Source organism: Dendrobium catenatum, unplaced genomic scaffold (genome assembly GCF_001605985.2).
Source record: "Dendrobium catenatum unplaced genomic scaffold, ASM160598v2 fragScaff_scaffold_133, whole genome shotgun sequence".
NCBI classification, from domain to species: Eukaryota; Viridiplantae; Streptophyta; class Magnoliopsida; order Asparagales; family Orchidaceae; genus Dendrobium; species Dendrobium catenatum.
Window position 1 is genome coordinate 4,599,149 of NW_021318595.1, and position 17,529 is coordinate 4,616,677.

Genomic DNA, 17,529 nt, shown 5'->3' on the forward strand with positions numbered 1-17,529 from the left:
GATGGATCGGAGGCAGCTTGTGAGATCGGTCCTCGATGGAGAGAACAGGCACATGGAAGGTTCAAATGCTTATAAAATACTCGTTAAGTCAGCGTCGGCCCGATAACACATATTTTAAAAGATGATAAATGATGATATATTATTGAAAAAAAATAAATTCTCAAAGTCGACAACGAATTAAGGTAAAATATCCGAGGTGATTTTTCATCAAACACAATTGTGAAACACACATGAAAGTGAATTGACCCACAAGAAGTGCAATAAGATCATGCAAGTGGCTGGTGCCAAAAAAGGTGGTCAACAATAGGAAACTTAAGAGAAGCAAGTTTTCCTTGCTTCTGTCCTTACTAGATCCAAAACACAATCCTTTAAAATCTCCTTAGAGAAGCGAGAGGGATCCAACCATCCTACCCAACCCAATCAGCCTCAAGTTAAAGATCCTAAAACTCTAGGAGATTAGGTGGTGGACATAAAAAAAATGTGGATAGGATGCAGGTTTTTAAGGATAAAGTTCGAGCAACATATTTCAAGATTAAAACAAAGAATGTACCCATGACACGACCATATGTTACCCTAAACAACAATACAAGCTTGAGTATAATGCAGTCAAAATTGACATATTTAAGAGCTAAGAGAATAATTCCCCACCCTGAGTTTTACACAAAGCGCCTTAGATAACAACAACAAAGGCAAACGAGGAAGAGAAGAGGTTGAATATTAGGGAGAAATCCTTAGTAGGTTATATTTTCAAAATTTTTTTCTTAATTTTTTTTCTTATTTTCCTAGTTTATTTTACTATAATTTGGATGAAATTAATGAAAATAAAGCTCCAATTTTCATACTCATAAATTTATTATTTATATTTTATTATTTCTATTAGACTTTTTTACTTATATACATTTTATTATTATTTGAAATATTAAATTTAAATATTATAAAAATAAAAATAATTAAATAATTAACAACACATGATTTAAAATATTTGCCAAATAAAATAATTTAAATTACTAAATATTTCTTTTAAGTTAAAATTTTTAATAAATAAAATTTTTATAATCATTTAAACATTTGATTTTTTGCAACAGATTAATTAATTTCAAAAATAATATGAATAAATTATTTAGATTAATTCTAAACCATCTATTACTTTAAATAAAACAAAATACAGAGACAAAGGACATATATTAAAAATGATAATACAATTTTTAGCAATTGAAATAATCAAAATAAAAGTTTAAAAGTTGAGTATTAGATTATTAAAAATAGATATTTATAATGTCTATACCCACTTAAATAAAGAGTTAAGGCAAAAGACAGATCTTCAAAATTATTAAAAGGTACTCAAAATCTTAAAACCTATGTAAAAGGAAATGAGAAGAAAAAAAGCTTGAAAATCATAAGTTTACGAATGGTTTCATTTTCTCCAATCCAAACAAAACTCTGGAGAAAAAAAGAACAAAAAATGGAGAGTGGGGCAGAGGAACATTAAACGCCTACTACACTTTGCTGCAGTATCACAAAATGGCCTGGCCCGCTGCTCGAACTGCCATGCCCCAGCCAGACTACTGACTTTTTACAACCATTTCGCAATTTCCACCCTTTTTTATTTAGGAGGATGGATCAATGCTTCTAGTTTATCATATTGTTTCCTTTGGATTATGCCCATCAAAATATATACTACTAAAAAGTAATATCACACAAATACATGAATAATTTCTTTGAAAAGAAAGATAATAGTTGAATCAAGAAATCAGCTTTGTCAAATATGGCATCCTTCTTTAATCTTGAGAGGGATGTAAGCATCTGAAAGGAATGATAATGACAATGCTGACAATGCTTCTATCTCAAACTTCAGTCCTTTATGCAACATGATCTCTAGTTCCAACCTGCCATGTATAAGAACCCACTTTATCATGCAATATTAAGAAAACTCAGCATGTATGAAAATTTGAGGAGATGCACAGACTTTCCGGAGAGTATTGAAATGTTCATCTTTCATCAAAAAAGAAAACAATATATATATATATATATATATATATGAAATGATAACACAGTCAGCAGTAGCATAAAGTGGAGTTAGAATTGTGAAATTTTGTAAAGCTAACCTCCACTGTGGAGCTTCCTGGTGCAGATAGCATCTTGACAACAATGCTTCAGCTTTCTTCTTATCTAAAAATATAAAACTTAAAACATAAGTTTTAAGCATAAGAACAATGGAAGATACGGCACTCTTTCAGTGGTGCCAACATAGTACTAGCATTTTACCTTCAGTTGTCAAGCTTAGAAGGCAACGTTCTGGCAGTTTGTACTTTTCAAAGTCAGAAGAAAATGCTCCTAACCAGCGTATCTCTGAGACACGCATCAGCTTTGCATCGTACGCCATTTGCTATCGAAGCATCAAAATCATAGCAACAGTCACTTGACAATAAAGGAAGTTCATTTGTTATTCGGTAAAGAACTAATTCATCAAAACTCAGCATGTAAAGAACTAGTTCATTTGCAAATAACAACAGAAAACAAAAAGAAAAAAAATGCATCTCAGGACCAATCCGGTCTACACCAACAACTCTCATGATACGGTGGTATATTTTTATATTATTTTCCGTCTTTTATTATCTCACAACACATAATGAAACACCACATAAACTTAATGGTTGTCGAGCGCAAAAAAAGTGACCTTGAAAAGTACCGCTCAAACAACAATTGATATACAACATGGCTCGGTGCAGGCACAAATGAATAAAGAAACGAATATTACCATTGAACCGAATCTGTACGTTGCCAAGATATCAAAACCATAAGGATCAAAATCCACTAGACAGTACACTGGCAAATGCAGTTGTTTGACAATTAGTTGCAGGAATCTGCAAGAAAATGAATGTTCGTTACTTGGTCAACAAAGAAACCGTAAATCAAACAGAGTTGACTTTCCACCAACCAAGAAGAAATGGAGATGCCATGTCATACCTTCTAGTAGAAACATCTGGATAGCCTCGCCCCTGCACAACATTGATTTGAGCCATTATTGGAGTTATAATCTAAAGTTAGAAGTCAGCATAGATTGTACAAACAAACGCATGCTCACTGTGATGACTATGCAATGATTTCTTTCACAAAATTTATCATTTGCTAGGCGCTGGAAAACTGTGGTAAAAACAGAACGCAGAAATCAAATAATGCAGTGATGGCCATTTTTTTTAATATTTGATGAATTGTAGCCATACCTGTTTCTTTCTCCACAACAAGAATGTATTGAGCAACACTCACAATATCTGAAGTAGAAATAACACCGAATTTATGAGCCAAGATATCTATATCGCTAAAGCAACATCTAACTTCAAGCAATAAACATGCATTAAGTTGATAAGGCCAACATCCAATATAACGTAATTATTAATCAACAATATATTTTCAATAAAAAGTTTGAAACTTCATAGGCCTTCTACCATAGGTTACCGTTTCATTGAATTATAATTCCATTATTCACCTAACAAATATAAGAGATAACTTGGGAGAAAGCACATCCATAGGATTTTAGGGTTTTCTCAATAAATGTGCTACAATCTGTATATGCACTAAACTATAATACTAGGTCTCTGACCAGAAGGGTAAGTCATCGTTTTATAGAATGATGCTTCCATTATGCACTTAGCAGATATAAGTGTACCTGGGAAAAAGCACATCCATAACCAAGGGGTAATTTGAGATTACTTTTTATTTTTTTATTTTATTTTATTTATATTTTGATATGAAAAAAACATATTTATTATTTCAAAATTATGTTATTTTCATTTATTTATGTGTTAGTGACAGAGGCCATTGGCAGAACAATGATGGTGGCCTACGAGACAATGATAGCAGGTGGTGACAACGGTCAGGAGTGATAATTATTTTAAAAAATAATCAAAACATTTAAAATTTATTTTAAGTGATTTTAGAAACAACTTGATTTATTTTATTGTAAAAATAAAACATTAAAATAACCTAAAACAGATTAAACTAACATGTTTTTAAAAATAAATAAATGTAATCCTAAACAAGCTCCAAGTTTCAAGGTTTCCTGAGGAAAAGTGTTGCAATTCGTTTATGCGCTAAACTATGATAATAGGTCTCCGCTCTGAAAGCTAGCAAGAACAAAAAGTTAAGAAAGCTGCGTTTAGATGCTGGGAATATGATTGAAAGAAAATAAAAAAGAGAGCTGAAAAACTAAAATCAATGACTATAGATTCATAATCAACTTATAATTTCTTTGGATTTCATTGCTAATGCTCCACCTTCCAACAATCCAAATAAAGCAAACAAAAGTTGACATGAACCATAATGATAAATTCAAAAAGAATTTGATCCTTTGGATAATTGCTCAACTTGTGTCCTCAGCAGTGCAAGAACCATAATGATAAATTCAAACAAAAGTTGATTCTACTAGAAGACTTGAAAAAAACTACAAAAGAACACGAATATATCAAAACGTCAGAGATAGGGGAACGGTTAAGAGTTAAGACGATGCAGAAGTTGAATTTACCTTCAGTTTACAGTAGTAAACTATCATATGTTCACCAAACCTCATTAAGAATTTGCTTATATCAGATAAAGAATATTTTCAAAACTACGGTCCAATAATTTAATGTCACTAAAAACCTCAACTCTACAACAACAACAACAACATCAAGCCTTTATCCCACTATGTGGGGTTGACTACATGAATATTTTTTTTTTCCATTATGTCCTGTTAAGAGTCAAATTCTCACTTAGATATAATAAAGAAATATCATTTCTAATATTTTCTAACCAAATCTTTTTAGGTCTACCTCTACCTTTCTTAACATAGGTCAAATCTAATACATCTACTCTCCTATCCGGGTCATCGGAAGGCTACCGTTTTATGTGACCAAACCATCTAAGACGACTCTCTCCAATCTTATCTGCCACTGGAGCTACTCCAACCTTTTCACATATATGCTTGTTTCATATCATGTCTCTAAGAGTAGAGCCACTCATCCACCTAAGTATCCTCATCTCTATAACACTTAACTTAATATTACGCTTCTCTTTTAATGGCCAACATTTTGTGTCATAAAGCATTGCAGTTCTAACCACCATCTTATAGAATTTTCTCTTAAGTTTGAGTGGTACTTTTCAATCACACAACAAGCCCAATGCATTCCTCCACTTCAACCAACCAACTTGAATTCTACTAATAATATCCCCATGTATTTCACTATCACTCTAAACAATAGACGCAAGATATCTAAAATGTGTACTCTTATTAATGGCATGATTGCTCAAAGTCACAAACCTCTCACTAGATCTATTACTACTACAATTACACTCCATGTATTCGGTTTTAGATCTACTCAAACGAAAATCTTTAGACTCTAAGGTTGACCTCCATAATTCAAGTTTACCTTCAACTCCCTCTTTAGTCTTATCAACAAAAAAAATATAGTCAGCAAAAAGCATACACCAGGGAACATCCTCTTGCAAATCTTTAATAAGAACATTCATGACTAAAGGAAAAAGATATGAGCTTAAGGTTGATCCTTGATGTAAGCCAACTCAAATAGGAGAATACTTGGTCAAACCACCATGTGTCTGAACACAAGTAATAACTACTGCATGCATATTCTTAAATACTTAAATATAAGCATTAATAACCCCTTTCTTTTCTAGAACTCTTCATAACACTTCTCTTGGAGCTTTATCATATGCTTTCTCTAAATCAATAATTATCATAGGTAGATCCTCCTTATTCTATCTACACTTCTCCATCAAACCTCTCAAAAGATGTATAGCTTCCATAGTTGACCTACTAGGCATGAATCCGAATTAATTTTGAGAAACATTAGTATCATGCCGCAACTTATGCTCCATAACTCTCTCCCATAGTTTTAAAGTATAAGTGTATAACACATTATTACATTTCCTCTATTATTCGTACAATTTTGTGCATCACCTTTATTCTTAAAAATAGAAATCAACACACATTCTCCACACATCTGACATCTTTTTAGTCTTCAAAATAATATTAAAAAGTTTAGTAAGCCAAGAAATTCTTTCGTCTCCTAAGCATTTTCACACCTCTATTGAAATATCATCAGGTCCAACCGTTTTCCCACACTTCATTTTCTTTAAAGCATCTCTAACTTCAGTTTTAGTAATACGCCGATAAAAATAAAAATCTTTATTTTCATTTAGAATACTATGGTCACTAAAGTCAATCGTATTTTTACAATTTTCATTAAAAATCTTAGCAATATAACTCATCCACCTTTGTTGAATATCCTCTACTAAAAAGTATTTCTTGATCTTCATCCTTAATGCACTTCACTTAAACTAAATCTTTACTCCTATCTCTTTGTTTGGATAGCTTATATATATATATATATCTTTCACCCTATTTAGTATCTAATCTATTATATAATCATTAAAAGCTAGAATCTTTATATCACAGATTATTTTCTTAAACTTCTTACGGGCATCTTTATATCTTTTTTTAATTTTCAGAGTTTTTACATCTAAACTAATTTTTATAACAGAACTTATTTTTTATCTTTTGTTGCACATTTTGATTTCACACCAACTATTTTTACTATTAAAAACTTTTCCTTTTGATACTCCAAGCACATCATTTGTAACATTCTTAATATTACAAGCTACAATTTCCCACATAACATTAGCTTTCTCATGCATCGACAACATCTTAAGATCGTGAATCTTATTCTCAAAGATATTTTTTGTTAGAGTTCTTTAAATGCCACCATCGAATTCTGGAACAATAATTTATCATATTTTTCAAATTCTGTCACATCATCTTAAAGTCCAAAACTAATAAGTGATATTAGGTACATATACTTTCACTCGGAATAATTTTACAATCTTGGCAATTTAAACGGCTATTTTTCTTACAAGAATATAATCAATTAGAGATTTACTATATCCATTCTTATAAGCGATGAGATGCTCGTCTTTTTTCTTAAAAAAAGTAATAGCAATTACAAAATCTAATAAAATCTTATAACTTTCATTAGTTGCTCCAAACTCATAGCCACTATAAATGCTTTTAAAATTGCTTACCTCTCTATCAACATGTCCATTTAAGTCTCACATAATAAACCCTTTTTTCAAGAGTTATCTTCGGTATTAATTCTTCAGGGTCATTTCAAAATTTTAATTTTGAATACATATCCAAACCTACTTAAGTAGCATAAACACTTATAATATTAATGTTGACCACAACAACAAACTAAAAAAAAATCAAAATAAAGCAAAAAAAAAATCCATGTAATCCCAAAATTCTACAGAAATCCTGATACCTGACTGTTCGGCGCTGTTGGCGTCGATCCTCCGCGATTCCTGCAGGAGTTCCGCTGAATCGTACACTTTTTGAGTCGTTCAATACGAGACGAAGATACCTCCATTCGCTGCTGCTCTCTCACTGCTCTCAGCTTTCCCACGCAACGACCAAACTCTCTGTTCGCTACCTTCCCACTCGTAGAAGCTCCGACGCTCCCTTCACCTGAACTCCTCCAACTGAGCCTTCCCTGTCCCGATCTCCCACTCCACCTTTCAATCCTCCGATCCACAGAAAGAAAGAGAGAGAGAGAGAGAAACAGAGAAAGAGGAAGCATCTTCCTCTACCTGAGTAGAGACATCCTCCGACTCCTTCCAACAATCCGACGCCCCTCTCTCCTTCAACCGACTGAGCTTCCTTGCCCTAGCCGAACGGCTTTCCTTTCCTGTAGAATCGATAATTAATTAATATTAATTATAACTAATAATAATTAATTATTATAATTATGATTAATTATAATAATTTATGTCGTTTGCAGCGGATCGGAAAACCGCCTATACACGCCTTTATTGTGCGTAGTGGGATGGGACCCCGGTCCGACACCTACGATGAGGCTAGTAATCACCTAAAAGCCCTATTTCAAAGTTCGTGGCGCACCGAAAAATCGCCTATGCACGCCTTTATTGCGCGTGGTGGGATAGGACCCCGGTGCGACGCCTACGACGAGACGATGTCACTCATAAGTACCCTCGAGCGAGGGGAAAGCAAACCGTCTTTTTAAGCAGGTACCTTCAAAGACCCCATACACACCATTATTGCATGTGGTGGGAAGAAATATCACGGCCGCGGTGTCCTCGTCCGAGGACACCTACCATACACACCTTTATTGCGCGTGGTGGGAAGGCCCAGTTTCTCGTAGTTTTCTCCTAAACAGGGGAGACGCCGGGAGACTGCCAAAATTTTAGATGAACATATGACTGCACTCAGACCTGATTTGAACTCAAAAGAACAAGAACTTGAGCTCAAAAGACAACGAGGACTTGTGATATCGGACTTGAACCAAATGGACCTAAATGAACTTAAACTCAAATAAATTTGAAAAATATAAGACTTGTATTTGAGATTGATATTTGAACTCAAGCAAGAACTTGAAGGTCTAACCTATTTGAACTTGAATCAACTTCGGACTTGAGTGAACTTGAATAATTCAAACTGAAATTGAGCAATTACAAAGGATTGTATTTAAACTTGATTGGGACACACCAAATCATATTTGGGCTCAAACTTAAATGAACAAAAGACTTGAACTTGCACATTGAAAGACAAGGAACTCGAGCTCAGAGGACCTAATTTGAATATTAAGCCAACTTGCACTTGAACTCCCATTTGATTTTAAATTTAAAATCAAATGAAATGAACAAAGATTTGAACAAAGCGCAAGAAGACTTGATTTGGGATCATAATGGACATGAACTCAATTTGAGCATAATTAAGATCAATAAATTACAAGGAATTTGAATTCAAGAGAGCTTGATTTGAGCTCAAATAAACAATAACGAAGGGCTCAAATTGGAACTAAGCAACATTGGATATGAATTTAAATGAACAACGGAAGAAATTTAAGCAAGTGTGCAAGGACTCATGATTAATGAAACATCAATACAACTTTCTTGCATATATCAATTGACAAAGTTAAAGGAAGATGATTTCACTATACAAGTCACAACTCATCCTCAAAAGATGGTAGAAGACTTGTAACATTTCACATGACCACCTACAATCAATCAACAATGATTGTAGAGAATGTGATAATATGATAACTGTTTGCAAGCAACAATGGGTGGCAGGATGGTAGCAGTGAGAATCATGATGCATCCATGAAGAAGACCAAAAAGCTCATGCACAATCAGTATTACTTGAATGTGAGATAAATGCACTGAACCTCTGTAATCAAAGTGCAATATGAGATGCTCACAAGTGGAATGTGAAGAGCACATAATGAATGTAGTATGATCTACATTGTCAACAACAATTTGATATCAGGCAAAGGTAGTGATCTCCCTATAAGCAGCAAAAGAGTTTAATATACAATGAACTGACAACAAAGGTGTATTTGAAAAGTCCCAAGTAGATACAACAGTTCATTAATCATTGTTTATAGGAAAAGTGATAATGAATGTAGCATCTTCACTCAGCTCAACATCAGTGCGTTATGAATACATTGGCCCACCTACAAGTGATGAAAACTCACCGAAGTGAATGTAGCAACACCCCGCAGTTCATATGCAAGCAAGAACATGAATCTACTACACACATGACAGTTCACTTTCAAAAACTACTAGACTTGTGAATGATTGTAGGCGACAAAGAAGATTAATTAACCTGTAGCATTCAAGCAATTGTGAGTGAAGATTCAACCAACAGGAGAGTTGTCATGTAAACAACATCTAGCCTACAAGTAGAAGAGAGATGTGCAGTGATTACGAGGGATATGCAATGGATATTACGATGTCCTTTCAAATGCCGGTGATTAATTAGCAAGTAAAGATCACATTTTCTTACAAAAACTGAGAGTCAATGTACAAAAGACATAACAACCTGCTGACCAATTTGCATGAGAAGGCCAGTGATGAATACAAGCATCTACGAATAAAAGCAGGAGATTAGTTAGTGCACTACAATCTACCTACATAAATCATACAAGTAGTGCACAACAGTCTGTCTGTACAAAGCAACAAACAACTCAATCTAGAAGCTGCTACAACATGCCACCGAATCCGCAACAATCATACAAACGGACAGAAGCCATTTACAAATATTTTTAAAATACTCCTGCACATGCACAGTAGCTTGTATGCACATAGGTCACAAAGGGGTGAGCATAATCAAAACCCGCATGGGCCCCGACGAGCGTGTCTTATGTATACACGTGACGTATAGGGATGCTGCACGGATCAATAAAGTCAAACCCGATCCTCTATTGATAGCTTGATAGAGTCGACAAGGTTCAATCCACAAATGGGAAATGCCCCCAAAAACTCGCAAGAGCCCCGGTGAGCGTGTTATTGACACACGTGACGTCTAGGGATGCTGCGTGGGTCGATAAGTGAATTCTAGTTCGAACCCGATCATTCTATGAGGATCAATAGGAGTCGACAAGGTTTGAACCTTCAAATAAATACACATTTATGGTAACCGGTGTATTTGTTTTAATACATTCATATTAGGCCTTCAAAGCCTATAATAATGAGAATTTACAAATAAAGACAGAAAGCCTGTGAGACCCGATCCTCCTATACGAATAAATAGTAGTCGATAGGATTTAACTATTAAATGCCCCCAAACACCCTCATGGGCCCCGACGAGCGTATTATTGGTACATACGTGATATCTAGGGATGCTGCGCAGGTCAATAAGTGAATTCAAGTTCTAACCCAATCCTTCTATACAGATCAATAGGATTCGACAGGGTTTGAATCTTCAAACAAATACACAGTCGTGGCGATCAGTGTATTTGTTTTAATACATTCATATTAGGCCTTTAAGACCTATAATCAAGAGAATTTACTAATAAAGGCATAAATCCTACGAAACTTGATCCTCCTAAGCAATATAGGAGTAGACAGGGTTCGAACCATCGGATAAATATGCAGTCACGAAGTTGACCGTAATATTTCTTTTATACATTCATATTAAACCTTTTAACAAAAAAAATTCACAAACAAAGATATTAAACCCGAGAAACCCGATCCTCTGTTGACAGCTCAACAGAATAGACAAGGTTCAATCAACAAATGAAAATGACCCCAAACACCCCGATGATGGCTGTGTTGAACGTTAATCACAAATGGAGGGGTAATTCCAACATTCAAAGCTCCACCCAAATACCCACAAAATCCAAAACTCCACAAATCCCAAAATTCAAATATATTTAAAATTGAAATTCGACTATCAGAATACTTAAAGCAAATATGCATCCACCCTCCGCAATAGTTTGTTGATGTGGATAAATTTAAATATAATTTCAACTCACATAGAGCTAAAAGTCTGATCGAAAATATAACTAGGATCCATTCTCAAATAATCTTCTGCTAGTTAGGACGTGGTACGTGTCCTCTAACCGACGGTTTTACCGCCAAATGACACCGCGGGATAAACAGTTATGACCTAGGGCCCTCTGAACCGAGTGATTTTGCCGCCATATGGCACCACGAGGTAACGATTATGGCCAGAGCCAATACGTTCCTTAATGACATCAAACCCTTAAGATATGAACCAATATGATATGATCGATAGAGCACAAAGCCCTCTGTAATTCAATGACGATAATGCCAGGTATACCTGGGCTCCATTGAATATGTTTATGAATGAGTAGCCAAATCTTTTAATGAGTAAAATTAATATTCAGTATGGATGTAAGAAAAATTTCTAGGTAATATCAAATGAGAATTATGAAGCTTACTCAGGTAGTATAACTTTTATTTATGTTTTCAATATTTTAAATTTTACAATCATGCAATTTAAATGTTATTTCAAGTTGCATCACTTATGGAGTCTCATAACTCACCAGTAGTTTATTACTGGCTGTTGTTACAAGAAAGAGAAAAGGAAAGGCGGATGAAGACTAATTTGCAAGTATTTAAATTTTATGTTAATATTTAATCTATTTTTGAAGTTTACTTATGAGTTAGTAAGCAGTTTACATGTTGTACTACTTTGAGTTGGTTTGGATTTTCTTAATGGCTCTATAAATGTGTTTATTGAGGTTTTAATTTGGAAGATGCTTCCGTTGAGATATAAATGGACTTATGATTAGATGTTTCATATGAACTTCAAAAAAGAAATAAAAATTGTATTAAATATTTTTGAAATGATAAATGTTTATGTGATGCATGTCACACTCAATGGTACTATTTAGAGGTACTGTGGGGTGTTACAAATATGATGCATAAACATACATTTGAGAGGTGTTGGATAACAATCTGACACCTCTACACGCATCGAAATCCTCTCTGGGCCCTCCCATGAGAGCCAAGAAATGGAAATCACCAAATTTCCATAGTTTCGCGAAGTGGACAGCCAACAAAAGGATTTTGGGAGACGAAAAATCAAAGTTTCTAGGGACCTAAGGCTTTGGATCGTCAATCACATACCATTGGCTAGGGAGCCTTAAGGTTTTGCCTAAGTTTTAGTGTTATACCTCTCCGCGCTCCTATCCAAGCTCTAAATGCTGTCCAAGCTCCTTTGAGGGCTCCAAGCTGCTGTCCAAGACTTTCCCAAGGAGGAAGACCGCTGTCCAAGCCTTTCCGGATGTCTCCGCCGCTGTCCAAGCCTTTCCGTATGTCACCGCCGCTGTCCAAGCCTTTCCGGAGGGTGGATTTGCTGTCCAAATTGCTCCGGGCAGTGGTTTGCTGTCCAAGAACGCTCCAAACAGCAGTTTTCAATATTTTTGCTATCCAAACGTTCCAAACAGTAGGTTCTGCTATTTGGAAGTCTCCGGAGGCTGATTTCGTCGTCAAGTGGTCGCTGGAGTTGATTTGGAAGGAAGGAGAAGCCTTCCACCTCTTCCTAAGGGCAAAAGAAAAGAACTACAGTAGTTCTTTGTCCCAGATTTCGTGATAGGAAGAGGATAACAGCGAAACTAGAGGGAAATGGCTGACTGTGAAGGCTTGGCGTCTGAACAAGGCCGGCGATTTTTAAGGACGCACCACACGGCAAGAGAAGGCAGCAAGGGAGTCGGCCAAACCTGCTAGGGCTTCTCCTTCATATCTTTCTCCTGTAGTCAGCAAGCAAAGGGGGGTGGAAGCCCCCCCTCCCTCTCTTCCGCACTCGCCTGGGACGGAGGAACCGCACGGGAGAGCCGGCTCTCCCTCTCCCGATCTCTCGCTCTTTCTCTCGCTAGGGGTCGGGATGGACAACACGCGGGGAGCCGAATGGCTCCCCCTCTCTCCCTTGCGTGCTCTTCGAGAGCACGAGCAGCAGCGAAGCACCGCCCAAATGGGCCAATGCCGCTTAACGAGGAATTTGAGCAGAATTTGGGATGAAATCTGAGCCATTTATCTCAATTTCTGATTTGAGAATCAAATTCAGCCCAAATTGACAAATTAGGGCTGAAATTGAGTCCGGATTGGACTTGACCCGAACCGATTTGGGTCAGTTTGAGTCCGATCAATTTAATTTTGTGAAATTGAACTCAAATCGGTGTCGAATCACGTCAAATTGGGTTCGACGACGCTCGACGGAGTTCAATTTAAATTGATTTGATTTTAATTAAATTAAATTGGGTTTAATTTAATTAAATTGAGTCAATTTGGATCAATTTTGCCACGACGATGATCGATTGAGTTGATCGAGCGCGATCGAGCCTAATCGGGCTTGATCGGGGTCAACAGTGTGAAGCTTTTTATCTTTTTACTTCTCGTGCTCTTCATATTTTCCTTCATTATTATCCTTTCTAAAATCCAAGGTCGTCATCCATCATGATATCATTCACAAAAGCATGGAGTCACATAATTTGGAACAATCCTTAGCAACAATAGTTTCAGCTTGACTTTTGCACCAAAAAGTAAAATGTTCAAATCATTCTCTAGAAACAAATTCCAAATGGCACAGTGATGAAAGGCACAGAAAGTAGGTATTGCAATATAAAAGGATCTCCTCTTCAATTAGAACCAAGAATTTCACGTTTCCTTGATTTTACTGGTGAATATTGTAATTTTTATTGTAAACCTGACCTGAAAGCTTGAAAATTAAGCTAAATGTTGGGGTGGTGGGCTGGGCAAGGGTATTATAATGCATTAATTTGCTCAAGGATGGGCACTTGAAAAGATTAACTTGTGCATAAGGAAATAAACCACCAAGTTTTTTAAGTACCTTTAACTTCTTCAACGCATACAGGAATCACATAAGCCTGCAAGTCCCCATTTAAACTATCTTATCCAATAGTAAGATCTTATTAAAAATTAATAAATTCTAAAAAGATTCAAAATTAAGGAGGAAAAGAACAAAAAAAAATCTTACAGTGCTGGGACTTGTTATGCAAGAATTAATTCTGCCAGCTTCCACAAATCTTACCCAACCCATGACCAGACTAAAAATAAAAAGAATCAGAGGTAACAAGCCCGGTATTATCATGCATTGAAACATAGAAGTTCAACAAACACACACACACACATATATATATATATATATATATATACACACACACACACGAGCATCAAGAAAATGACACAAATTCACAAAAAGACAACACGATCAACATTTCAAAGAGGGTAGAAATGGATGGATGTAACAAAAAAAAGTTTGAATTGCACTTCCACATGAAATAACCGAATAGGTAAACCTATAAAAATGCAGTTTTCATTTCTCATTGAACATCTTCAACAAGAAAACTGGATAATCCTAAAATCTGTCAATATATCAAGTCATAGAAGTAAAACCTGATTGATTTGTGTTTCATGACAATGGTGGACAACAAGACCGCCTCTACAGCCTTACCCTACGAGAATGCAATGATACTGGAGTAATCAAAGTAGATCCACTTTTCATTCAAGCTAAAAGCATTAGCATGGGAACTTGGATAACACCCGCCCTAGGAAACATGGAAAAATGTGTGGTAGGTTGATATGGGAAGTCAAGGTTTGGTGTATAAAACGTTCTTGAACATAATGTAGCTATAAAATAGTCAAGTTGAACATTTTTAGAAGAATTCACTTGGTAAATTCTGCAAAGAATGGGACCTAAGCTGACTTCTGAAATTTTAATCTCAAGTACAAGCAAAACACTGGTTCTGCATTTAGTAAAGTAAAAAGGGTTAAGATGGATAAAACAGCTCTTTGGATGGGAATTGAAGAAAGCTCGTCCATCAATGCATGCCTCCTTGGCAAATAAGATAAAAAAACTTTGGCAACAGAATGAAAAAACAATATAGTACAAAATGGAACAAAGTACCAACACACAACCACAAGGATATATTTTTATAAAGTTCTCAGAATCTACCCTCTTCCAACAGGCACCTGCAAATAGAGTGGTAATGAATAAGGTTTTCAATAGAAGCATGATTAATGAGAGAAAGTAAAACAGAAAGAGATTTGTAGAAATGCAAGTCTTTCTTTCATCAATTCCAACAAAATATCTCTGCAAGAAAATTAAAACACAAAAAGCATGTCTCAAACGGGAGACATGTTAAAGAAAGGGTTTAAATAGTGCACAAGGCTCCTACAAGTACAGGATTTGAGGAGAGACCAAGAATGGTACTTTAAACCAGATGAAAAACCAAACTTTAAGCCTAAATTTTCAGAGAGGTTACTTCTTGGATTCGAATTAATGACTTCAATATCATACAGTGGCAACTTTACCATAACTCCTACGGCTGTAATATATGATGCTCTAGAGCCTAGGATTCTAAAAGCAGATCTAAATTTCATGAGACAAAATGTTAATATGCAATTTCTGCTAACTAGCAAGCCATCAATACAGCAAATAATTTTCACAAATGATGAATAATAAAAAAATAGATAAAATCAAAATTACAATCAAAACATTATATGTCCTAATATAAATGTAGAAAAACATAAGAGAAGAATACTCATATATTTTTCTTATTGGCAAAAGGAGAGGTACACAATGTATAGGAGATATAAGATAACTAGAATAGAAAGAAATTTAGGAAGAAATTAATACCAATTATAAATCAATTTCTTCTACATATAAGGTTTGATGAGTTGGACAAACATCTAGCCCTCTTTGTAGTTGACGATCAATATTCTCGTGGATTGTTGACTTAGGTGGAGATCTGGCCCTTGCCGCATCTCGAGGGATCCAAATCCTATGGATTGTCGAGGCGGCATGGTTTGTAGTGCCATGTGAATATTTTCAGTTGAGTTAGGATTTTTACACTTCCTCTCAAGCTAGAAATATATGTTGAACATTCATAGCTTGGAATTAAGGTATTTCTAATTGTGATTGATCATAAGTTTTGGTGAGAATATCTGTAGTTTCGAGTTTGTCGGAGTGTAATTTATTTGAATAATCCCTTGATCAAAATTTTCTTTTCTTTTATGAGCATCTATCAATTTCAATAGGTTTGGTTCTACCATGATGAACCGAATTTTAGCAATGTTGATAGTAGCTTAATTGTCATGCCTCATTACCATAGGTTTTGTCATAAGAATGTGAAAACTATCGAGGTGTTTAAGCACATACATTCACAAATACTAATGGCCATAACACTGTATTCTACTTCAGCACAACTCTGAGCAATGATAGATTGTTTTCTTGTTTGCTAAGTAGCTAAGTTTTCCCATATGAAGAAGCAATAACCTAATGTGTATTTGCGATCTATTACTGATCCAACCTCATCCTGTCAGCTTTCTACACTCGTTGAGCCAACCCCATATAGTGGGATAAAGGCGATGATATTAATGATAGTAAGCTTTCCCATATGAACGAATCACACGTTTACCACTACACTTCATGATTTGAAACAAAAATAAAAAGCATTAACTATTTATTTTGATTTGAGGGTTAAGGTTTTGAAGGTAAACATGATGTTAATTTCAGGTAGAGGAAAACATACAGCTTAATTAACACCAACAATAAATCAAAGTGAGAATAGTGATAGTCGTAGGATTCAAAACCCTTACTAATCCATATCACCTAAAACCTCTTTTTTTAGAGGACTAAAGAGTTGCTCATAAATTGCTTGCCAACACAGCAACTACAAGCAGACTGAGAAGGAGAAGAATAAAAGTTGTGCTTGTCTCTTATAGGCATGTGCTAAAATCTCGTGGCACAAATGTAACCTCTCTCAAGCAGGAGACCTCAAGTAACTAGGAAAACTTAAAGCTATGAAACTCAAAGTGTGGAATGAGAGCTAGAATTACACACACAAAAAGGGAATTTATATTGTTATTAAATAAGTTATATTTAACCAAATTTTTAATAACATATAAGATATCATTGAGTTAAATATCAAGTCTTTAATAAGTTATTGAATAATAAACAAGCTAGCTTGTGAATATAAATAAACAAGTTGGATTGTCTTCGAGCTTAATTCATTTAGCATTTAGTTTTTTAAATTAGTTCAAACTTGTTTAGTAACTAACCTGAACCAATTTAAACAAGTATCAATCATTCGAGTTCAAGATATTCATTAAGTACATTGGTTAACTTACAAGTTCCAACCCTAAAAAAAATTAAGGGACTAAATATGAAATCAAGAGACAAACTAGGAGGCA

General features: G+C 35.1%; 1 protein-coding gene across 2 annotated transcripts in view; it reads right to left on the reverse strand.

The window, feature by feature from the left end:
* Nucleotides 1-1,371: 1,371 nt before the first annotated feature.
* LOC110093512 (meiotic recombination protein SPO11-1) overlaps nt 1,372-17,529 on the reverse strand; it is a 53,805-nt gene continuing 37,647 nt past the window's right edge. For both annotated transcript variants that reach the window (XM_028699540.1, XM_028699538.1), the window contains exons 6-15: nt 15,290-15,306; nt 14,312-14,381; nt 14,165-14,201; nt 3,225-3,272; nt 3,086-3,144; nt 2,968-2,999; nt 2,759-2,864; nt 2,266-2,386; nt 2,106-2,169; nt 1,372-1,886 (exon numbers count right to left, since the gene is read on the reverse strand). In XM_028699540.1, the coding sequence (XP_028555373.1) occupies nt 1,760-1,886; nt 2,106-2,169; nt 2,266-2,386; nt 2,759-2,864; nt 2,968-2,999; nt 3,086-3,144; nt 3,225-3,272; nt 14,165-14,201; nt 14,312-14,381; nt 15,290-15,306 (681 nt within the window). In that variant the 3' untranslated portion in view covers nt 1,372-1,759. The remainder of the gene's footprint in view (nt 1,887-2,105; nt 2,170-2,265; nt 2,387-2,758; nt 2,865-2,967; nt 3,000-3,085; nt 3,145-3,224; nt 3,273-14,164; nt 14,202-14,311; nt 14,382-15,289; nt 15,307-17,529) is intronic.